Raw genomic sequence first — 25045 nt, 5'->3', positions numbered from 1 at the left:
AGGCAATCAAGGGAGACTGAGTCTGAAAAAAACATGGAGTATTTTAGAAAGCTTAATTTTGATCAAACATTTCTGTCTTAACTCCTTCAAACTTTATATTTCCTATGTGTTTCTAAGAAAATTCTTCATCAGGGTATATATCTTTTTTCACTTTGTAGTGTCCTCAACAAATTAAATGTGAACAAGTTATTTGCATTGAGTTAACGCCTTTTCTGATAGAGCCTATCTAACCACAGGTTCCTTACCTTAGAATACTCCCAGGAGTCAGATCCAGAAAATAATGAGCAGTACCCAGACATGCCAGTAAATGGTGCGGACGGCTCAACATCTATGTTGTGCGAGCCAGAGGTGACATGCGCAGTGCCTGTATACATGCCACCATGGAGCGCTGACATCAGTTTCTCGGGGTCAGAAAGAAACCTGCAGTTAGATAATCACTACCAGAAAAAGGTATGACCGCAGGCGAGTAACGTGCTCTTCTGGAAGAGACTTAACTGCAGATTCTTCACCTTTTGAATAAATACCACAGCAGTAAGCAATAACTCCATGGCGGACAGGCTGCAAACTGACTTAAACCAAGAAGTCTTGTAGGATCTAGTAGGCAAAGTGCTCCTCTCAATGGGCCTGATCATCAACACAGAAGTGCTTCATGATGCATGAAGGGATGCTCAGTTCGATTCCTTGCAGATGTCGAGGACAGGCACTCTGCATGTTAAGGCAGTAGTTGCAGCCTTTGCTCTGGTGGAATGAGCTCTTAGGCCTTCCGGGGGTTGCTTCTTCACCAATGTGTAGCGGAATGTTATGCAGAGTATAATCCATCAAGAGATGTCCCTCTTCTGTAGAAGCTTTGCTCTTCTTTGCTCCAGCAAATCCAACGAAAAGTTAGTCATCCTGTTGGTAGTCCTTGGTACGATCAATATTAAAACTGAGGGTCCTCTTGGGATCCAAATGATGGAGCCCCTTCTCCTTAGAGAAGAGAGGTGGAGCAAAGAACAACGAAAGGGTGAACACCTGACTGACGGGAAAGGGAGTCATCACCTTAGGAATAAAGGAGGCACTCATTCAGAGAGCCAGTTTGTCCTGTATGACAGTAGTTTACGATGGGTGGATTGAGAGGGCCTAACGCTCATTCACTCTCTGGGCCAATGTAATGGCCACCAATAAGACTTGTCTTGAAAGTAAGAAGTCTGAGAGTTTTATAACAGGTGTACAACAAAACAACGAAAACCCAAGAAGTTCCCACAGATACATGTAACATTTTGGCTTTGGTGTGTAATTCAATTACATTAGTGCTCTTGACCAGCTGTGAGGCATGTAATTAGGAGAGTCTTTACGATGTCATGGATGGCCAGCCCTGGGGCTATTAGGATGTTCATTGATCGGCTTGGAGTGCTAAGTAGGTATTGAAGGGACTCCCAATGTCCCTGGGGTGGGATCAGCACCCACACTCCTCTAGTCTCTCCTAATAGGTCATGTCCTCTTACCATTTTTTTTTTTTTGGGTCTACTACATCTTTCCCAATGGAATGCCACTTTTCTTTTTTGCAAAGAGTAGCATCACTGCTGTCAGGCAGCTGATGCCAGCTGCGACGTCCTTATGTATATCAGCTGTGCTGAGTGCAGCGTCCTGCACAGGGAACCACCATAGGACCCATTTGGGTTTCGTCTTTAAATTTTACTAGTTTCCACCTAAGGGGACCCTTGTAGTGTTTGTCCTACATGAGAAACCAACAGTTCTTTTGTTTATTAGTGTTAATAGGATGATTGAACTGCCTGCCTTGATTCCTCCTGACCTAATGGGTCTATTCTCAAAAGTGTAAGACCGGTACCCTATGCAGGAAACTGTAAACTAAGGGGATACACTCAGACCCAACAACAAGTGGGTAAGGCTGTGCTCCAAAAATAATTCTTATAAACTTTAAGTGAAGCTGTGTTGCAAGAAGTGAGATTCTCACTAAATGAGAGAGGCTGCATAAAATGACAGAGACCGCCCTTGAAGCACAAGACTCACACCCACTTAGAGAGGCTGCACTTGGTCCCCTCTGCTATCTGATCCTGGTGTTCCTCTTTCTGAGTTTCCCTCTGCTACTGCTGCATTCCTCTGTGCTCACTTCCATTTGGCTCTGCATTCTGAGCTGATTTTGGTACAGCCCATTCAGCTCATCTGATTACTCACGGAGGGGCTTCCAACACTGGAAACATAGATCAGCAACACACAAAGTATAATACAACAGATCTATATCAGTTTGATTTTTGTTAAGTAAAACAAGACCACACTAGAAATTCTTAGCAGCTTGTAACATCAGCAACATGTATCTTCTATTTTTAATTCTGTCACTGCTGAAGTAAAAGAAAGATTCCACTCAAGGAGTCACATGAGAATAATACTACAGCTATAAAATCACTTGACCATACCATGGAGAGAAAGCTAAAAGAGAAAGTGACTCTTGCAAGAAGGCTGGAACATCAGCATGCTCCACTTGGGAACAAGGTCACGATGCAGAATGATCCAAACCTCTGTAGCTGTACCAGAGAACACTTGCCCGCCTACAGTCAGATGGAACAACAAGCCATGAACCAACACCCCCTGAAGACGTCATACTGGCAGCTACAACAAAGAAAACAAAGGGCCCTGAAATACAGTGCTTCACTGCACAGGCTAAAAGGCTGTACTTCACACTACCAGGAAAACAAGACGAGAGCTAAATGCCTGAAGCAAGAGACCAGTCTCAGCATCTGATCCACTACTTTAGTATGAGCCCCCGAGGAAGGCCCAAGGAAAGCTTTGTGTACAAATCAGTCATAGAGCCAACAGAGGGACATTTTTGTTGATTCTTTTTGATATTTTAATTGTTTTTACAAAGCTCGCAATGCTTGCTGACTCAACAAATGCCTTCCATGGATCCCTTGCAATATAGTTTGGTTTTAGGAGGCACCCTGGCCTCATAATTTACCTTCAAGGCAGGCCCCTTCTCACTGGCTCTTTCACTGGCTCGCTTTCCTTCCAGGCCCAGTTGTACAAAGAGCTCAAGCAGATTCATCAGCAGTTCATCCACCAGCTGCTCTCCTTGGCTATTGGCCGCAATGTTTGCCAGAGCATTTATGACGGCCAGAGAGCAGTGTCTGGAAAGAAGAAAAGAAGAGCATAGGGTGAGATAGCTCCAAGTAGGGGACATGAGGGGTTTATGTGTTATTCCAAAGCAGTACGATACATTTCACTTCACAGCTTTTAAAAACAAGCACTGGCAAAGACAATAGTCTCACCTATAACACCTAATGGCTTTGCCAATGTTTTGTAGCCACGCTGTACATCATTGCTGCAGTTATAGCCCTGTGCATGCATTCAACACGCCTGTGCATGCCTACAGAAAAACGTGGGCTTTAAAAAAAAAATGTATTTACCGATCTGACCTGGATCAGTTAAAAAAAAAAAACATTATGAAAGCGCTCCTTTAAATTTAGAGCGAAAAGGCTTTAAAATAATAAGAAACACATGAATGAGATCGTGTTTAGGAGTGGGTGGCAGTGGAGCAACACAGTGGGCAGTGGGTTAAGCAGCACAGCTACCAGGGGCTAAGCAACAGAAGAGAGAAAACGTGGGTGAAAGAACAACGAGGGAGCAACAATAGGCAGATGGGCGAGAGAAGCAGAAGGGCAAGAGAGAGTAATATGGAGGGAAAGATGAAAAGCAAAACACAAAGGGGGTTTTTCTAACTTTGGAGGAGGTGTTAATCCGTCCCAAAAGTGACGGAAAAGTGACGGATTTACCACCAGCCGTATTACGAGTCCATTATATCCTATGGAACTCATAATACGGCTGGTGGTATATCCGTCACTTTACCGTCACTTTTGGGACGGATTAACACTCCTCCAAAGTTAGAATAACCCCCAAAGTGCTTAAACATAAAGAAAAAAAAGGAGTCTCCTGAAAGCGAGCAGAGGAAGCATAAAAGCAATGGTAAATAGACTATGCGCCAGTGGAGGGGTAAACTCAGGGCAGACAGACTGAAACAAGGAAATCCATCCAATAGCAGGCAGGCAGACAAGAGTGGCAATAAAGTCAACCAACTGTAAGCAATAGTCAGGCTGCAATCCCCTTATGCTCCTTTTAAGCCAAAAGAGCAGAATTTTGAATAATTTGCAATTGTAATCCCATCAACACAAATTAATGGGTTCCTGCAAAGCAGCTCTGCTGATATTTGTTATAGCCCTTTTGTCTTGTTGTTCATATTAATGAGATAGTCCTTTTATGTTATTTAATATATTCATATAATGTGAATCAAGCCACATGGGCACTTCAGGAAGAACTACAGCAACAACAAGGAGCAACCTAAATGGTGATGATGGGGATCAACTGGGACAGATGGGGCACATAATATTGGCAATGTTGATCAAAAATATTAAACATTTATAAAAAGAGGTTTCTGAAAGTGAACCATGCAGCAAGAGTGACAACGGAATGATGCAATGTGGGTGCCTGTGTTGAGGAGAGTCAGGAATTGCAGCACATTCTAAACAAACCAATATTTTTTTTTCTAGAATAAAGAGAAATTATGGTTGGTTTCACAATTGGTTTACTGTCTTGGTATTTTGTTGCTTTTGGAATTTCCAAGAAAGGTCAAGACTTACTTTTAGTGTCTTTCTGTACTGGCAAAGTGTAGTTTGACCTTATCATAGCAGGGAAGGCCAACAGGGAGGTCTTTGTGAATGATGCAAGTCACTCTGAAGTGGATTCTAGCATCTAACAAAAGGCACTGGAAATCTTTCAGATTGAGTATGATGTGATGACCTTCCTTGCCACCTTCCTAAAGGTGACCAGCTGTGATGGATGCACAGGAGAAGAGGTAAATTTAGAAAGACCCAATAATACAGATTTACTGCCATCAAGCTGGGACTTCACTAATACGTGGAGCACTTTTACAGAAGGCAGTATTAGGGATGGAAGGGTTCAGTTCATTCAGCACAATAAGTTGGAGAAAGGCACTTGGACTAATTTCAGATATACAGTTTCATTTTTAGTTTTTGATTGCATAAATAATCAAGTGATTTGGAGAATGCAACTGTAGAAAAGTGCCTCTTTTTGACATGGTTACCCTCACTTTTTGCCTGGTACATGATGAGATTTCGACTGAAAGTGCACTGGGTTCCTGTTACCCGGGTTCCCAGTGCCAGATCTCATTCCCAAAGCGACATAGTTGTTTCCTCCTTTGGCAAACCCTTTAGCACCCTCTGAAAGTCCCTAGTAAATGGTACCCCTCGTACCTAGGGCCTGAAGTACTAAAGAGGGTCCCTAAGGGCTGCAGCACGAATTGTGCCACCCTAAGGGACCCATCACTAAGCACGTAAGAGGCTGTCACTGCAGAATGCGTGTCTTGGTGCAGACAAAAGTGAAAACACGATATGGCACACAGCCTGCGTGCCATGTCCCCTAACACTGCATGCAATATATGTAAGTCACCCTGACAGCAGGCCTTACAGCCCTAAGGCAGGGTTTGTTATATTACACGTGAGGGCTGATATGTCTATGTCAATTCTTAGCTAAAGGAAGTGGCCAGGGAAGCCATTTTAAGTGCTTGTGCTGGACACTGGTCAATACGAGTTCCCCAGCTACATGATAGCTTCAATGAAGATAGAGATGTTTGGTATAAAACATCTCATATTGATAAGTCCACACTGATTCAAGTGATGGATGTATCAATACATGCACCTGGAGGGCACCTTAGAGGTGCTCCCTGAAAACCTACCACCATCTGGTGTGCTTACTGACGGGTTTCTGCCAGTCTGCCACCCCCAACCTGGTTCTGTCTACTAGGGTGAGAGCATTCTGCTCTCCGGAGGCCCAGAACAAAAGCTTGTCCAGGAAGAGGGTGTACCACCCCCTCCCACAGAATGACCTGCTGATCTGCCTTCCTAAGGCTGCATTTGAAATGCATATTTGACTCCTGTCATAAGAGAGGTAGCCACTCCCCCATCCAGAGCCCACTAGCATCTGGACAGGTGGGAAAATTAGCTAGTCAGGTAGGCGTGCCACCTCCAGGCTAATACCACCCCTGAGGTGGACTAAACGGAGGTGAACATGATTTTTCAGAGGTAGCCATCTTTGAGATGGCATAAATAGGAATTCTGGGACAGGGTTATGCCCCCTTCTCACAGGACGAATACCCCTAAATTCAGTATTTAGGGGAACCCCTGGCACCAGAGGAGCAGATCCTGACAACCTAGTAAGCCCAAGGACACCGAAGAGAGGCAAAAGCAGAAGAGAAGGAAAGAATCATCTGACCTGATACTACGCTGGCCTGTCTGCATCCCTTTTCAAAATCTGCATCAAAGTCGATTAATTCTGCAGCTGGGTCTCTAGAAATCTGGAAGGACTGCCTGCCTTCGAAAAAGACTCAAGACCTCCCGTGAACAACAGACCAGTTCTCTAGCAAACTCCAAAGAAGGGACTTTGAAGCCTCCTGGACCACCAAACCCGACACCTAAAGTCAATTCTGCACCCGCCGTTTCCGACAAGTTGAAGTGGACCACCGTGCCAACAAGGTTCCCCAGCCCTTCAGAGTCTGAGTCCATCGTGGTTTCAACCCTCCTGACTCCCCAACGATGCCTGCAGCCTCTGCACGCAGCCCCTCTCTACTGCGACCGTTCAGGTCAGAAGAACCAGACACCTGAAGAAACCTCTGCACCCGTCACCCTTGAGTTGTGGAGAAGAGGACCCAAGGTGCCTACCTGTGCCTGAGCATCTTCAGGCGTGAGCCCCACTGTTGGTTTAGCCTGCCTGGCCCCCTGGCCAGAGCCTGCAGCCTCTTTTTGCAGTGATAAATCTCCATTGAAAAGCATTGGGCGTTGATTTGCACCCAGGCGCCCCTGTGGCACTGGTGCTGCCTTGGACCTTGCCCACCTATCACCTTACCTCCTGGGCATTGGTCTTGTAAGTCGCTGTACTGTACCTGTTTGCAGAACTTGTTTTTCCTCCCATAGAATAACATTGCAGAACTCAGAAACAGCAGAGCCCACTTTTTAAAGTGAAAAGAATTCCTATTTAAAAATGCACTTACCTGAATGGTTCTTCTCTAATGCCTAAACACATATAAAGATACTTGCTATTTGTATAAATTAGTGTGAATCTCCTTTTTGAGTCGTGCGTCTCTTTTATTGACCATTCTGTGTATTTGTAGATGTCTTGCACTCCTCGGAGTTAAGCCTAAGGCTGCTCAATCACCCTACTCCTAAATGGGTCACTTTGGGATTGCACTGCAAGCCCTGTCCACTTGGGGGGGGGGGAAAGAGGGGGGCACCTAGACCCTTTACACGGTGCATCTAGCTATTGGTATACCACATAAAGAGCCAGATAACTACAGCAACTAACTAGGTGAGATGTTAAGAAAAGAGTTCCAGTACTTCTGAACAAGAAGGAGAGAGTCTTGGGAGCGAAGGAAGATCAACTGTTCATTTGTTGGGTTTAGTGTTACAGAGAGAGGACATCCCACTTATACATTTTTATAAGACAATTTTTATCTTGACCTAGATAACAGATTTGCAATTGTGAAATATATTTGTGCATCTTTTGCATACTAGTTCAGAACAATCTTTTTATAGTGAAGCTTCGATTCTAGAGGCTCCATGTGAATGGTGAAGAGGGCAGTCGAAAGCACTGAGCCTCAATGTACATTGCAGTTGATTGGGTACATAGGGGGATTCTCAAGAGTCAATTTCAACAGACTGTGATCTGGATAAGAGGAAGTAAGTAAAACATTTCAGCACCTGACCCTCAAGCCCAAACTGAAGGAAAGGATGATGATGGTGATGTCAAATTCTACCTAGAGGTCCATGTCCCTATATAGTATACCAAAATGAAGTATACTGTGCAGAGTCCAGGTATCTCTCTTGAGGAAATCCGATAATAATTTAGAAAAATAACAGTATTTTTTATATATTTCAAGACACCAGATCCTCTGGACCAGGTAAGTATTTTAGACGTTTTTAGATCTGTACAAGTAAAAAGTAGAAAATCATAGTTGCCAGATTTGAGGCATGAGCCTTGAATGTGGTAATGTTACTCTATGGGAAAAACATTCACTGCATAGGTATACTTGCAAACGGTTGTAGATCTCCTTTGGGAGTTAAGGTGCTTCGGTCCAAGAAACCACCACGAGTTCGGATCACACGGTCCAAAGGGAGTCCGGGTGCAAACTTTGAAGTCCCTGGCCCTGGTATGCAGATTCAATGGCCATCCTGCTAGAGGAGATAATAACACCTTTCTCTGGAGCAGGCATTGTTCAGTGCGTTGGAGAGAGTGGGCTCTCATCTCCAGGGGGTCAGAAACTCGTCTGTGATGGCAGGCTGGTTGTAGGAAAGTGTCCCTTTTTGACATGGCCACCCCCACTTTTTGCCTGGTATTCGATGCAATTTTGAGATAACTTTTCCAGAACTGTGCAATTGTTCCCGAACTGGCAAACCTTTTGGACCGCCTATAATCCCCTAGTAAAAGGTACCCTTGGTACCTATGGCATGGGTACCACAGAGGGTCACCAACGGTTGCAGCACGTATTGTGCCACCCTCAGGGACCCCTCACCTAGCACATGTAGGCTGCTGTTGCAAGCTGTGTGTCTTGGGGTAGCTAAAAGTGAAAACATGACATGGCACACAACTATGTGTCATGTCCCCTAAAAGCTGCATGCTATGTATAACAGCCACCCCTACAGCAGACCTTACAGCCCTAAGGCAGGGTGCATTACATTGCATGTGAGGAGATATCTGAATTGAGCAGGGAAGCCGTTTTAAGTGCATGTGCTGGACAATACGAGTTCCCCAGCTACATGTTGGCTTCACTAAAAACAGGGAAGTTTGGTATCAAACATCTCATATTAATAAACCCACACTGATGCCAGTGAGTGATGTATTAATACATGCACCCAGAGGGCATCTTAGAGGTGCCCCCTGAAAACCAACCAACTACCCATGTGGGGACTTACTAGTTTTAGCCAGCCTGCCGCCACGACCAGACACAGGTTTGACCTCCCAGAGTGAGAGCCTGTGCTGCTGGACAGTCAATCACAAAGCCTACTCTGGGAGAGGTACATACACACCCCACCCAACAGGATGACATGTGAATCTGCATTCTAAGGCAGGGGGCTTAAAAGAAGCCCACCGTCCTTGGCATGCAGATCTGGCTTCACTCACAGGAGAGATGCCAACCTTCTGCCCCAGGGCCCATTTGGCACCTGGAGAGGCAGGTAATTTAGTATTCAGAGAAGTGTGCCCACCCCTCAGATCTGCCCCACCACCCTTAAAGTGCACTGCCTGATGTGGACACAACATTTAGAAATCTGCCATCTTGGTGTTGACAGATTCAGGAACTCTGGGACAGTTAATGCCCTTTCCACAGGAAGTGGACATATAGAGGATGTAGTGAACCCAGGGGTAAGTAGTCCATTGGCTGCTACCCCACACTCCGCAAAACACCCCTAAATGCAGTATTTAGTGGAGTCCCTGGCACCAGAACTGCTGACTCCTGCTGACCTAAGAAGGACACTGAAGAGCTGCAAAAGCAAATAAAAAACACCTAACCTGGACCTAGTCCTGCCAGCCTATCTGCTGCTCCCGCTGAATTGCGCCAAAGTTGTCTCGACCTGCAGCTGTTGTGCCCCAAAGCCTGGTAGGACTGTCTGCCTTCAATAAAGACCCGGACACTCCTGTGGAGTAGTGGACCTGCTCCCCTGCAACTTGCAGGCACCCAAGAAAGAACTGAGAGGATGCCTGACCACTGAAAACCTGACACCACAAAGCACCACTCCACCTGCGATGTCGAGTCCGAGCTGAAGTGGTCCAAAGGTGCCATCGTGGTTCCCCAGCCCTCCTGAGATAAGGCCCACTTTAGGCTTGCCCACTGTGTACCCAGGACACCACCTGTGGCCTCTGATCGCAAGTTCCCTCAACCGCGAGCGTACCTGGACGAGAAACCCAACACCAAAAGACACCTCTGCACCAGTCGTGCCTGGCCTATGGAGAAGAGGAGCAAAGGGCCACCTACGTCCCCGAACACCCCAAGATTTAAACCTACCAGTTGGTTCTTCTCGACTGGACACACTGTCCAAAACTGCAGACTCTTTTCAGCCAGATTGATCCCCACTGACAAACACTGGATACCTGACGCTGTACTACACCTCTTCACCCGGCCGCCCCAGTGCTGCCCAGTGTGACCTATTGGTGTGGACTTGAACCTTGCTCAATACTTACCTTAAGTCCAGGAGATTGCTCCTATAAGTTGCTGTACTCTACCTGTTTAGCTGTCTTTGTTTTTCCTCCATAGGATAACCTTGCAGCTTCCAAAAATTGCACTGTGTCTACTTTACAAAACTGTAAAGAATTTTCTTACAAAACGTACTTACCTGATCGTATTGATTCTGGTGCCTAGACTTATATAAATTGAAAATGTCACTTACCCAGTGTACATCTGTTCGTGGCATCAGTCGCAGTAGATTCGCATGTTCTGCAATAGCTCGCCATCTGGTGTTGGGCCGGAGTGTTACAAGTTGTTTTTCTTCGAAGAAGTCTTTCGAGTCACGGGACCGAGTGACTCCTCCTTTTGTCTCCATTGCGCATGGGCGTCGACTCCATCTTCGATTGTTTTTCCCCGCAGAGGGTGAGGTAGGAGTTGAATTGTAGTAATAGTGCCCATGCAATGGAGTGACTAAGTATGCACCTATTTAAGGTTGAGATGATACATATAGAAATAATTGAAGGTAACTTCCAAACTGCTACAGGCTCCCGGGGAGGCGGGTGGGCACATGCGAATCTACTGCGACTGATGCCACGAACAGATGTACACTGGGTAAGTGACATTTTCAGTTCGATGGCATCTGTCGCTGTAGATACGCATGTTCTGCATAGACTAGTAAGCAGTTATTTCCCCAAAAGCGGTGGATCAGCCTGTAGGAGTGGAAGTAGTCTGAAATAATGTCCTTAATACGGCTTGACCTACTGTGGCTTGTTGTGCGGATAACACGTCTACACAGTAGTGCTTGGTGAATGTGTGAGGCGTAGACCATGTGGCTGCCTTACATATTTCTTGCATTGGGATGTTTCCTAGAAAGGCCATGGTAGCACCTTTCTTTCTGGTTGAGTGTGCCCTTGGTGTAATGGGCAGCTGTCGTTTAGCTTTAAGGTAGCAGATTTGGATGCATTTAACTATCCATCTGGCTATACCTTGTTTTGAAATTGGGTTTCCTGCGTGAGGTTTTTGAAATGCAATAAAGAGTTGTTTAGTCTTTCTGATGTTTTTTGTTCTGTCAATGTAATACATTAATGCTCTTTTGACATCTAATGTATGTAGTGCCCTTTCAGCTACGGTATCTGGCTGTGGAAAGAACACTGGAAGTTCCACTGTTTGATTTAGATGGAACGGTGAAATAACCTTTGGCAAAAATTTAGGATTGGTCCTTAGGACGACTTTATTTTTGTGTAGTTGTATAAAAGGTTCCTGTATAGTAAACGCCTGAATCTCGCTTACTCTTCTCAGGGAAGTAATGGCGATGAGAAATGACACCTTCCAGGTTAGGAACTGTATGTCGCAGGAGTGCATGGGTTCAAAAGGTGGACCCATAAGTCTAGTTAGGACAACATTTAGGTTCCATGAAGGAACAGGTGGTGTTCTTGGTGGTATAATTCTCCTAAGGCCCTCCATGAATGCTTTAATGACTGGTATTTTATATAGGGAAGTTGAATAGGTAGTCTGCAGGTATGCAGATATTGCTGCAAGGTGAATCTTAATGGAAGAGAAAGCTAGGTTAGATTTTTGTAAGTGAAGCAAGTAACCCACTACATGTTCTGGAGTTGTGTGTAATGGTTGTATTTGATTAATATGGCAGTAGCAAACAAACCTCTTCCATTTACTTGCATAGCAGTGCCTGGTGGATGGCCTTCTTGCTTGTTTTATGACTTCCATACATTCTTGGGTAAGTTGTAAGTGCCCGAATTCTAGGATTTCAGGAGCCAGATTGCTAGATTCAGCGATGCTGGATCTGGGTGTCTGATCTTTTGGTTGTGCTGTGTCAACAGATCTGGCCTGTTGGGCAATTTGATGCAGGGTACCACTGATAGGTCTAGCAGCGTTGTGTACCAGGGTTGCCTTGCCCAAGTTGGTGCTATCAATATGAGCTTGAGTTTGCTTTGACTGAGTTTGTTTACCAGGTAAGGAAGGAGAGGGAGAGGAGGAAAAGCGTAAGCAAATATCCCTGACCAGTTCATCCATAGGGCATTGCCTTGGGATTGTTTGTGTGGGTACCTGGATGCGAAGTTTTGGCATTTTGCGTTCTCCCTTGTCGCAAACAAGTCTATCTGAGGTGTTCCCCAGAGTTTGAAATAAGTGTTCAGAATTTGGGGGTGAATTTCCCATTCGTGGACCTGTTGGTGATCTCGAGAGAGATTGTCTGCGAGTTGATTTTGTATCCCTGGTATAAACTGTGCAATTAGGCGAATTTGGTTGTGAATTGCCCAATGCCAAATTTTTTGTGCTAGCAGGCTTAACTGCGTGGAGTGCGTCCCTCCCTGCTTGTTTAGATAATACATTGTTGTCATGTTGTCTGTTTTGACGAGAATGTATTTGTGAACTATTATTGGTTGGAAAGCTTTTAGTGCTTGAAAAACTGCTAGCAGTTCTAGGTGATTGATATGCAGTTTTGTTTGATGTACGTTCCATTGTCCTTGTATGCTGTGTTGATCGAGGTGTGCTCCCCACCCTGTCATGGAAGCATCTGTTGTTATTACGTATTGTGGCACTGGGTCTTGGAAAGGCCGCCCCTTGTTTAAATTTATGTTGTTCCACCACAGAAGCGAGAGGTAAGTTTGGCGGTCTATTAACACCAGATCTAGAAGGTGACCCTGTGCTTGAGACCACTGTGATGCTAGGCATTGTTGTAAGGGCCTCATGTGCAGTCTTGCGTTTGGGACAATGGCTATGCATGATGACATCATGCCTAGGAGTTGTAATACCATCTTTGCCTGTATCTTTTGTGTTGGATACATGCGTTGTATGATGGTGTTGAAATTTTGAATTCTTTGTGGACTTGGAGTGGCTACTCCCTTTGATGTGTCTATTATGGCTCCCAGGTATTGTTGTACCTTGCGTGGCAGAATTTTGGATTTTGTGAAATTGACGGTGAACCCGAGTTTGAAGAGGGTTTGTATGATCTGATTTGTGTGATTTGAGCACTGTATGAACGAATGGGCCTTGATTAGCCAGTCGTCCAAATATGGGAACACATGTATTTGCTGCCTTCTTATGTGTGCAGCGACTACCGCTAGACATTTGGTAAAGACTCTTGGTGCGGTTGTTAATCCGAAAGGCAGTACCTTGAATTGGTAATGTATTCCTTTGAATACAAACCTTAGGTATTTCCTGTGAGATGGGTGTATTGGTATATGGAAATAAGCATCCTTGAGGTCTAAAGTTGCCATGTAGTCGTGTAGTTTTAGCAATGGCAATACTTCTTGTAGTGTGACCATGTGGAAGTGGTCTGATTTGATGAAAGTGTTCACTACTCTGAGGTCTAGGATTGGTCTCAGCGTTTTGTCCTTCTTTGGTATCAGAAAGTACAGTGAGTAAACTCCTGTGTTTATTTGTGTGTTTGGCACTAATTCGATTGCATTCTTTTGCAATAGTGCCTGCACTTCTATCTCCAGGAGATTGGAATGGTGTGTTGTTAAATTTTGTGCTTTTGGTGGTATGTTTGGAGGGAATTGTAGAAATTCTATGCAATAACCATGTTGGATAATTGCTAGAACCCAAGTGTCTGTAGTGATTTCCTCCCATGCTTTGTAATAATGACCTATTCTTCCCCCCACTGGTGTTGTGTGGAGGGGGTGAGTGACATGTGAGTCATTGTTTAGTAGTAGGGGTTTTGGGGCTTTGAAATCTCCCTCTATTTCTAGGGAATTGCCCTCCTCTATATTGTCCCCGAAAACCTCCTCTATACTGTCCCTGGTAAGTGGACGGTGTTGCTTGTGAGGTGCTGGCTTGTGTGCTTTGACCCCGAAACCCCCCTCGAAAGGGCGTTTTACGGAATGTGCTGTAATTCCCTCTGCTCTGCGGGGAGTAGAGTGCGCCCATGGCTTTGGCAGTGTCCGTATCTTTTTTGAGTTTCTCAATCGCTGTGTCCACTTCTGGACCGAACAGTTCTTTTTCATTAAAAGGCATATTGAGAACTGCTTGTTGAATCTCTGGTTTAAATCCAGACGTTCGGAGCCATGCATGCCGTCTGATAGTTACAGATGTATTAATTGTCCGTGCAGCTGTATCTGCAGCGTCCATGGAGGAACGTATCTGGTTGTTGGAGATGGTCTGTCCCTCCTCAACCACTTGTTTCGCCCTATTTTGGAAGTCCTTGGGCAGATGTTCAATGAGATGTTGCATCTCGTCCCAGTGGGCTCTGTCATAGCGCGCAAGTAGTGCCTGGGAGTTCGCGATGCGCCACTGGTTTGCAGCTTGTGCTGCGACTCTTTTACCAGCTGCATCGAACTTGCGGCTTTCTTTATCTGGGGGTGGTGCATCTCCAGATGTGTGAGAGTTGGCCCTTTTCCTAGCTGCTCCTACAACAACAGAGTCTGGTGGCAGCTGTGTAGTGATGAAAACCGGGTCCGTAGGAGGCGGCTTATACTTCTTTTCCACCCGTGGTGTGATTGCCCTACTTTTGACCGGCTCCTTAAATATGTCTTTTGCGTGCCGGAGCATACCAGGGAGCATAGGCAGGCTTTGGTAGGAGCTGTGGGTGGAGGAGAGTGTGTTGAACAAGAAATCATCCTCGACCTGTTCTGAGTGGAGGCTTACGTTATGAAATTGTGCTGCTCTAGCCACCACCTGAGAGTACGCGGTGCTGTCTTCTGGTGGAGATGGCTTTGTAGGGTAGGCCTCCGGGCTGTTATCTGACACTGGGGCGTCGTATAGGTCCCATGCGTCCTGATCTTGGTCACCCTGGCTCATGGTGGTGTGAGCTGGGGAGTGAGATGGAGTTTGTGCTGGTGAAACGTTAATCACGGGCGGAGGAGAGGGTGGTGGTGTAATTCTTTTAACCACTTTTGGTTGTGGTGCTTGTTCCGTCTGGAACTCCAACCTTCTCTTTCTCCTAATGGGGGGAAGGGTGCTTATTTTTCCTGTCCCCTGCTGAATGAAGATACGCTTTTGCGTATGGTCCACATCAGTTGCTTGTAGCTCTTCCTCAAACCTATGCTTTTGCATTTGGGAGGTTAGCGAGTGCTCTTCTGTATAAGAGCCTGAAGCTGGGTCGCTTGCAGTTTGTTTCGGCGTTGAAACTTTGTCTGCGTGTTTTTTCGGCTCCGAGGTGACTTTTTTCCTTTTCGGGGCCGAAACCTCTCGGCGTCGATCTGTTTCGGTGCCGCTGTCTCGGCGTCGAGCCGTGTCCACACCGGCATCTCGGTGTCGAGGCTTGTCTCCAGCACTTTCTCGGTCCCGAGAAGGCTGCGTGCCGGTGTCTCGACCGGAGTCGGACGATCTCGGCACTGTTTTGGCCTTTTTCGGTGCCGACGGTCGGTCACCGAATTTATGGGTCGAGCCATGGCCTGGTGGCAGTGGCGTCCCCTGGGCCTTGTAAATGTTTCTCTGTGTGTATTTCGACGTCTTACTCACGGTTTGTGTATCGTCGAATCCTTCGGAGTCTGAGTCTTGGATCGAGAAGGTACCTTCTTCTTCCTGTTCCTCGAACTCCCGTTGGGCTGTCGGTGCGGACGCCATTTGAAGTCTTCTGGCTCGACGGTCTCGGAGTGTTTTTCGGGACCGGAACGCACGACAGGCCTCGCAGGTGTCTTCGCTGTGCTCAGGTGACAGGCACAGGTTGCAGACCAAGTGTTGGTCTGTGTAGGGGTATTTATTGTGGCATTTGGGGCAGAAACGAAACGGGGTCCGTTCCATCGGCGTTCTTCAGCACGCGGTCGGGCCGACCAGGCCCCGACGGAGGATCGAAAAACTACCCCGAAGGGCACCGGAGCTCTTCGATCTTCGATGCGGTGTGGAATCTAAGTACGCCGATCCCGAACGCAACAATACCGACGAAAATCTTCCGAAATTAGCTAATTTTCCGTTCCGAAACTCGGAGCGACAGGAACACGTCCGAACCCGATGGCGGAAAAAAAACAATCGAAGATGGAGTCGACGCCCATGCGCAATGGAGACAAAAGGAGGAGTCACTCGGTCCCGTGACTCGAAAGACTTCTTCGAAGAAAAACAACTTGTAACACTCCGGCCCAACACCAGATGGCGAGCTATTGCAGAACATGCGTATCTACAGCGACAGATGCCATCGAACATACTTGTTATTTTTGCAAATTGGTGTGGATCTCCGTTTTGAGTTGTGTGTCTCATTACTTGACTGTGTGTGTATTTGCTGATGTCTAACACCCCTTTCTGATAAGCTTAAGCTTAAGGCTTATCGACCACACTGCCCCCTACAAGAGCACCTTGGGATTGAAAGAGCAAGCCCCTGTCCTGTAGTAAAGGAAGCCCTGGACTCTTCGTACGAAATAGTTCATTTTTATATATCATATAAAGAGCCAGCTTCCTACAGTGAGGGTGATCTTGGCTGTGGGGGTTGTGTTGGCTGAATGTCATAGGGCTTGTGGCCCTATGCTCGGCAGCTACTCTCTTTGGTGGTGTTTGTGGGATTACCACATCTTGTGCATGTCTTTTGGAAATGTCTTTATGCTTTTTCGTTTGCATATATTTGTGTAGTCCTTCAAAAACACTGCCTTCTTCTTCTTGTGGCCTTGTTGCCCGATTGGGATAGAGAACAGTATAGTCCCTTCTCCGCTCCGAAGCTTGCTTGCTATGTCGACCACACTGTGGAATAGAGGGGGAAGGTGCTTGTAATATTTTATTTACTTGGGGTGGATCGAATGTACTCATGGCCCTTGGTGTCATCTTCGTTTTGGGTCCTGAACCAGGTACCTGAGTCCTCACTGGGTTCGTCAAAGGCGACACAGTGGCGGCCTGCAATGACGACCCCACCATGAATTGGTATCTTGGCGTCAATCTCCCTTTCATGGTGTAATTCTCCATGTGAGAACTCTGCCCCTGCCGCTATCTCCATGTTATGTGGTCAACGCCAATTTAGTCTGCTTTGCAGTGTTTTTTTTTATTTTTGAAGAGGTTGAATGGTGCGCAGTCCTGGTCCTTGTATTCGGGTGATAAGTACAAGTTACAGACATTGTGAGTGTCCAAATAGGCAAATCTGGCCCGCACCGAGGGCACCATCTACATAAACTTTCTTTTTTTACCTCCATTACCCAGAGACAAACACTCTAGAGGGGTGTGGGTGTTGATGATGTAAAAGTCCGATGCTTGCGCTCGATCTACATTAGGTTCCAACGTGTATCTGAGGTGTGTGTTGTTCTCTGTAGTCAATCTTCAATCTTGTGGATCTTCTTTTTCATCCGTAGACCCCGTGGTTGTCCAGATTGTAAAGTTCTGACAGTCTTTTTGAGCCCGATGCCAGAAACAAATACTGTTACAAAGAAGCCGTTGAACATGTGCAATACCTGGAGGAGGAGGATATACAACGTACGCCCTCAACCATAAAACTTCCTAGAGAAAACAAATCGCAGAGTCCGTGCCCAACACTAGATGGAAGGAGTGTGAATAGCATGCGTATCTGTAGCCAACACATGCTACAAACTGGTCTTTTTGTGTCTAATTTATGTAGGCTTCTCATCAGAGGATGGAAGGAATTGAAAAAGGCTGGCTAAGCAGCTGTGCTATTAATGTGAAATTCCATTGTCAATTAAGGTGCATCCTGAGCCTCATCACCTCATCTTTGAAATCTCTGGGAAAAGATTTGTCGATGAAGCTTGCTAAGTGAACCTGCTAATGAAGCCTCAATGAATGCAGTCTATTTCAACAGGAATAAAACGTTTGGGAGAGCCTTCTGCAAAAGCTTAAAGGGAAGGCCCATCAATTTAGACCACGTCCAGCTCATAGAATGGGTGTAGGAAGTTGGCTCTATATATACTATCTCAAAGTGAGAGATAGTGTGCACAGAGTCCACGGGTTTCCCTTGGAGGATGATAGTGGCAAAATTAGATAATCCTAATGCTCTATTTTGTGGTAGTGTGGTCGAGCAGTAGGCTTATCAGAGGGTAGTGTTAAGCATTTGTTGTACACACACAGGCAATGAATGAGGAACACACACTCAAACACTTAACTCTAGGCCAATAGTTTTTTATATAGAAAAATATATTTTCTTAATTTATTTTAGAACCACAAGATTCAAGATTTGAAGTAAATACATAAAATGCAAGGTACTCTACACAGGTAAGTAAGGAATTTTGAATTAGAGCAGTAACATACACAGTATAGGTTAAAATGGCAATAAGCTATTTTAAAAGTGGACACAAAAATCAACAGTTCCTGGGGGAGGTAAGTATTGGTTATTTCTCAGATAAGTAAAGCACTTACAAGTTCAGTTCACTGGGCATAGGCAGCCCACCGTTGGGGGTTCAAGGTAACCCCAAAGTCACTGCACCAGCAACACAAGGCTGGTCAAGTGCAGAGGTCAAAGGGGGGCCCAAAACACATAGGCGCCTGTGGAGAACAGGGGTGCTCCGGTTCCAGTCTGCCAACAGGTAAGTACCTGCGCCTTCGGAGGGCAGACCAGTGGGGCTTTGTAGAGCACTGGAGGGGACACAAACAGGCACACAAAACACACCCTCAGCGGCACAGGGGTGGCCGGGTGCAGTGTGCAAAGTTGGTGTCGGGTTTGCTATTGAAAGCAATTGAGGGACCCGGGGGTCACTTAGGCGATGCAGGCAGGGCACAGGGGGGCTTCTCGGGCCAGCCACCGACTGGGCTAGGAAGTGGGCCGTCTGCTGGTCACTCCTGCACTGGAGGTTGGTTCCTTTCGGTCCTAGTGGCTGCGGGTGCAGTGCTTGGTCCAGGCGTCGGATTCTTTGTTACCAGGCAGTCGTGGTCAGGGGGAGCCTCTGGATCCTCTCTGCATGCATCGCTGTGGGGGTCCAGAGGGGTCGTCTCAGGTTACTCACAGAGTTGCAGTTGCCTAGGAGTCCTCTCTGCGGTGATAGTTCTCTGAAGCTCGAGTCGGGGAGTCCGGTGTAGAGTGTGAAGTCTCACGCTTCCGGCGGGAAGAGTGAGGTCTTTGAAAGTTGCAAAGTTGTTGCTGTTATTGAACAGTGCTGCTGTTCTCAGGAGTTTCTTGGTCCATCGAGTTCAGGGCAGTCACCTGAGGCTTCAGAGGTCACTGGCCCCTGTCGGATGCGTCGCTTTGCAGGTTCTTTGAGTCTGGAGACAGGCCGGTAGGGCTGGGGCCAAGTCAGTTGGTGTCTCCGTCGTCTCTGCGGGGCTTTCAGGTCAGCAGTCCTTGTTGTTGTTGTAGGTTGCAGGAATCTGATTTCCTGGGTTCTGGGTCACCCCTAAATACTAGTTTTAGGGGTGTGTTTAGGTAAGGAGGGCAGTAGCCAATGGCTACTGTCCTGGAGGGTGGCTAAACCCTCTTTGTGCCTCTTCCCTGAGGGGACGGGGGCACATCCCTAATCCTATTGGGGGAATCCTACAATCTCAAGATGGAGGATTTCTCAAGGCAGGGGTCACCTCAGCTCAGGACACCTTAGGGGCTGTCCTGAATGGTGGGTGACTCCTCCTTGTTTTTCTCATTATCTCCTCCAGCCTTACCCGCCAAAAGTGGGGGCAGTGACCGGAGGGGCGGGCATCTCCACTAGCTGGGATGCCCTGGGGTGCTGTAACAAAAGTCATGAGCCTTTGAGGCTCACCGCCAGGTGTTACAGTTCCTGCAGAGGGAGGTGAGAAGCACCTCCACCCAGTACAGGCTTTGTTCCTGGCCACAGAGTGCCAAAGGCACTCTCCCCATTCGGCCAGAAACTCGTCTGGTTGTGGCAGGCTGGCAGAAACTGGTCAGCCTAGCACTAGGAGTCGGACTGGTATTCAGGGGTATCTCTAAGATGCCCTCTGGGTGCACTTTACAATAAATCCCGCACTGGCATCAGTGTGCATTTATTGTGCTGAGAAGTTTAATACCAAACTTCCCAGATTTCAGTGTATCCATTATGGAACTTTGGAGTTCGTGTTTGACAAACTCCCAGACCATATACTCTTTATGCCTACCTTGCACTTACAATGTCTAAGGTTTTGCTTAGAAATTGTAGGGGCATAGTGCTCATGCACATATGCCCTCACCTGTGGTATAGTGCACACTGCCTTAGGGCTGTAAGGCCTGCTAGAGGGGTGACTTCCCTATGCCACAGGCAGTGTGAGGTGGGCTTGCCACTCTGAGGGGAGTGCCATGTCGACTTAGTCATTTTCTCCCCACTAGCACACACAAGTTGTGAGGCAGTGTGCATGTGCTGAGTGAGGGGTCCCCAGGGTGGCATAAGACATGCTGCAGCCCTTAGAGACCTTCCCTGGCACCAGGGCCCTTGATACAAGGGGTACCATTTACAATGGACTTATCTGGGTGCCAGGGCTGGGCCAATTGTGGGAACAAAGGTACAGTTTAGGGAAAGAACACTGGTGCTGGGGCCTGGTTAGCAGGGTCCCAGCACACTTTCAATCATAACTGGCATCAACAAAAGGAAAAAAGTCAGGGGGTAACCATGCCAAGGAGGCATTTCCTTATAATGGGGCTTTGTACAAATTGGGTACTTTCTAAATGAGTGCTTTGGCAACCTTTGAAAATAGCAATAGGCAGCTTAGGTTCCTTCTCTACGTCTATTCTACAACCAGGATAAACACTAATTGGGTCAAAAATGCCTCATGCATAATTGACTGTGACGTTCTATCTCTGTTTTATACATTTTGCCTTATATGTTTTTTTCTGCCCAGTAGTTTTGAATCTTGAGACTACTGGAGATCGTCTCTAATCATTTTGTTGCTCCTTCAGCAGAATGTTAGACTTCTCCCACCCAAAGTGGTTGGGTTATTACTGTTCCCTCACCAGGCTGTTGATAAACTGATGAAAGGCAAAGACCTTTTTATCTCCAGCAGTGGTAAATCCCCAAAAGCACCCAAAAATGTGCCCCACATTATCCTATGAGTAGATTTTGTGAGTTTGGGGCACAAGGTTTTCTTGAATGCTACATCTGTTATGAACAATGTCTTCTATGAGTGAGGATTAAATACAGCACAAAATAGTGGTTCCCTGAACATTACTGTGACCTTTTCAACATCACTGTCTGAGGAGCAGCTACCGGGAGAAGGATTCAAATGTATAGTGTGTCAGTGCTCCTCTTGTCTGATTTTTCAATGCAATCTCCAAAGAGCCTAGATGGAAAACAAAAGACCAACCTAAATACAGGTCCAAGCTGTTCTTAACTCAACCCGTACCTTAGTGTACGGGATGTGTGAGGCCCAACGCACAATCTGAAGGCAATGTGGGACTGACCGCAGAGTGAAACTAGAAGAGGCCTCACTAAGGGAGTGGTCTGTCTCTTATTAATATATCTTTTGACACTTTGGTGCCTGTACACCATTGGAAATGCCCAACATGAACAGGCAAGAGCTGTTGCACTGTTTTTGATTGGCCCTGGGTTCTCATCAGTACCCTCCATCCCAATCTTAAGAAGTGAATAATAAGAGGCCCTTCAGAGCCATGAATTTCCAAAGGCGAGCTCAAACCAATCTCTCTGATGGAAGACGAGCTGCTTCGTGGCCAGGTGAAGACAGGGGCAACTATGACCAAAACATTGAAGGAAATAGCTGCATGATCTGCATGAAGGACACATCAAGGAAGTGAGCTTCACAATACCTACAAGGCTGTAGCATCGGACTTGGTGAGACTCAATAAAGGTCCATTTCCAGCCAGAAGGAAACAAGTGTTCTATTTGTGTTCACCTCAGACTTTTAAGAAGTGTTATAATCACTTGTAGAGGTTTCCCTGATTCTACAAGAAGGCACTTAACTTTAGTTCCCCTATTTCTGGTAAACACTCTATGTAACCAGAGATTCCTCATCTAAAGAATATCCTGCAGGCACCAGACTGAATTTTAAGACTTTTCTCAGCAATGATCTCAAACACACCAATAGGTCGTGCTGAACTGGCCCCGTACCACCCCTGAAGTTTTGGAGCAGATCTGCATATAAGTGCCACACTTCCTGCCATCATTACATGCAGACATAACTGTCTTCTTCCAAACCCTCAAGTGCAGAGAAAGAACCGTATTATGATGTTCAGATGTCCAGGCCACAAAACAGGGAGGTGGAGGGGCAATGAGGAATCTGCAGTTAGATTATCTCCCAGAAAAACCATTACCAAAAGTAAGTAACTTCTGATGGCTTTTGATAGATAATTCTAACAGCAGATTTCTCACCTTAAGAATAGATCTCCTGGCAGTTAGCAGAAAATGATGCAGGCCATTATCCATCTTGACAAGGTCTTTTTCTGCACCACCTTCCTTTCCTTTATTCCAGAGAATCCTACAAAGAGCTGGTCATCAGCACAACTGTCTCCTGTGAGGTCAAGGTTCAAGCTCAATGCCCTTTTAGGATCGAGTAAATGGAGTCTCTTCTTTCTGCTTCTAAGGGTGAGGCAGGTCAAAAAAATTTTTTGAAGGGTGATAGACTGGCTTATGTGGAAAGGCGACACCTTTGGGTAATAAGGCCTCCTGCATCCTCAGCACTAACTTGTCCAGAAAGAAGATAGTATAGGGTGGTAGCACACAGAGCGCCTGAAGTTCACCCATGAGGGGCGCATAGGTGGTAGAAATTAGAATGAAAATGTCACTTACCCAGTGTACATCTGTTCGTGGCATCAGTCGCTGTAGATTCGCATGTTTTGCAATAGCTCGCCATCTGGTGTTGGGCCGGAGTGTTACAAGTTGTTTTTCTTCGAAGAAGTCTTTCGAGTCACGGGACCGAGTGCCTCCTCCTTTTGTGTCCATTGCGCATGGGCGTCGACTCTATCCTCGATTGTTTTTCCCCGCAGAGGGTGAGGTAGGAGTTGTATTGTAGTAATATTGCCCATGCAATGGAGTGACTAAGTATGTACCTATATAAGGTTGAAATGATATATATACAAATAGTTGAAGGTAACTTCCGAACTGCTACAGGCTCTCGGGGAGGCGGGTGGGCACATGCGAATCTACAGCGACTGATGCCACGAACAGATGTACACTGGGTAAGTGACATTTTCAGTTCGATGGCATCTGTCGCTGTAGATACGCATGTTTTGCATAGACTAGTAAGCAGTTATCTCCCCAAAAGCGGTGGCTCAGCCTGTAGGAGTGGAAGTAGTCTGAAACAATGTTCTTAATACGGCTTGCCCTACTGTGGCTTGTTGTGCGGATAACACGTCTACACAGTAGTGCTTGGTGAATGTGTGAGGCGTAGACCATGTGGCTGCCTTACATATTTCTTGCCTTGGGATGTTTCCTAGAAAGGCCATGGTAGCACCTTTCTTTCTGGTTGAGTGTGCCCTTGGTGTAATGGGCAGCTGTCGTTTAGCTTTAAGGTAGCAGATTTGGATGCATTTAACTATCCATCTGGCTATACCTTGTTTTGATATTGGGTTTCCTGCATGAGGTTTTTGGAATGCAATAAATAGTTGTTTAGTCTTTCTGATGTTTTTAGTTCTGTCAATGTAATACATTAATGCTCTTTTGACATCTAATGTATGTAGTGCCCTCTCAGCTACGGAATCTGGCTGTGGGAAGAACACTGGAAGTTCCACTGTTTGATTTAGATGGAACGGTGAAATAACCTTTGGTAAAAATTTAGGATTAGTCCTCAGGACGACCTTATTCTTGTGTAGTTGTATAAAAGGTTCTTGTATTGTAAACGCCTGAATCTCGCTTACTCTTCTTAGGGAAGTAATGGCGATGAGGAATGCAACCTTCCAGGTTAGGAACTGTATTTCGCAGGAGTGCATGGGTTCGAAAGGTGGACCCATAAGTCTAGTTAGGACAACATTTAGGTTCCATGAAGGAACAGGTGGTGTTCTTGGTGGAATAATTCTTTTAAGGCCCTCCATGAATGCTTTAATGACTGGTATCCTATAAAGGGAAGTTGAATAGGTAGTCTGCAGGTATGCAGATATTGCTACAAGGTGTATTTTAATGGAAGAGAAAGCTAGGTTAGATTTTTGTAAGTGAAGCAAGCAACCCACTACATCTTTTGGAGTTGCGTGTAATGGTTGGATTTGATTAATATGGCAGTAGCAAACAAACCTCTTCCATTTACTTGCATAGCAGTGCCTGGTGGATGGCTTTCTGGCTTGCTTTATGACTTCCATACACTCTTGTGTAAGTTGTAAGTGTCCGAATTCTAGGATTTCAGGAGCCAGATTGCTAGATTCAGCGATGCTGGATCTGGGTGCCTGATCTGTTGGTTGTGTTGAGTTAACAGATCCGGTCTGTTGGGCAGTTTGATGTGTGGTACTACTGATAGGTCTAGCAGCGTTGTGTACCAGGGTTGCCTTGCCCAAGTTGGTGCTATTAATATGAGTTTGAGTTTGTTTTGACTGAGTTTGTTTACCAGGTAAGGAAGGAGAGGGAGAGGAGGAAAAGCTTAGGCAAATATCCCTGACCAGTTCATCCATAGGGAATTGCCCTGGGACTTCCTGTGTGGGTATCTGGATGCGAAGTTTTGGCATTTTGCGTTCTCTTTTGTCGCAAACAAGTCTATCTGAGGTGTTCCCCAGATCTTGAAGTAAGTGTTCAGAGTTTGGGGGTGAATTTCCCATTCGTGGACCTGTTGGTGATCTCAAGAGAGATTGTCTGCGAGTTGATTCTGAATCCCTGGGATAAACTGTGCTATTAGGCGAATTTGGTTGTGAATTGCCCAATGCCATATTTTTTGTGCCAACCGGCTCAACTGTGTTGAGTGTGTCCCCCCTTGCTTGTTTAGATAATACATTGTTGTCATGTTGTCTGTTTTGACGAGAATGTATTTGTGAACTATTATTGGTTGGAAAGCCTTTAGTGCTTGAAAAACTGCTAGCAGTTCTAGGTGATTTATATGCAGTTTTGTTTGATGTACGTTCCATTGTCTTAGTATGCTGTGTTGATCGAGGTGTGC

The 25045-nt window shown here is 46.0% G+C and overlaps 1 protein-coding gene across 2 annotated transcripts in view; it reads right to left on the bottom strand.

Annotated features, from left to right (window-relative positions):
• Window positions 1-25045, bottom strand: part of PI4KA (phosphatidylinositol 4-kinase alpha) — a 520678-nt gene that overhangs the window by 346566 nt on the left and 149067 nt on the right. For both annotated transcript variants that reach the window (XM_069215218.1, XM_069215217.1), the window contains exon 18: window positions 2954-3122. In XM_069215218.1, the coding sequence (XP_069071319.1) occupies window positions 2954-3122 (169 nt within the window). The remainder of the gene's footprint in view (window positions 1-2953; window positions 3123-25045) is intronic.

This window comes from Pleurodeles waltl, chromosome 11, assembly GCF_031143425.1.
Source record: "Pleurodeles waltl isolate 20211129_DDA chromosome 11, aPleWal1.hap1.20221129, whole genome shotgun sequence".
NCBI lineage: Eukaryota > Metazoa > Chordata > Amphibia > Caudata > Salamandridae > Pleurodeles > Pleurodeles waltl.
Note: the sequence above shows the minus strand (reverse complement) of the source record. Positions and strands in the feature narration are given on the sequence as shown.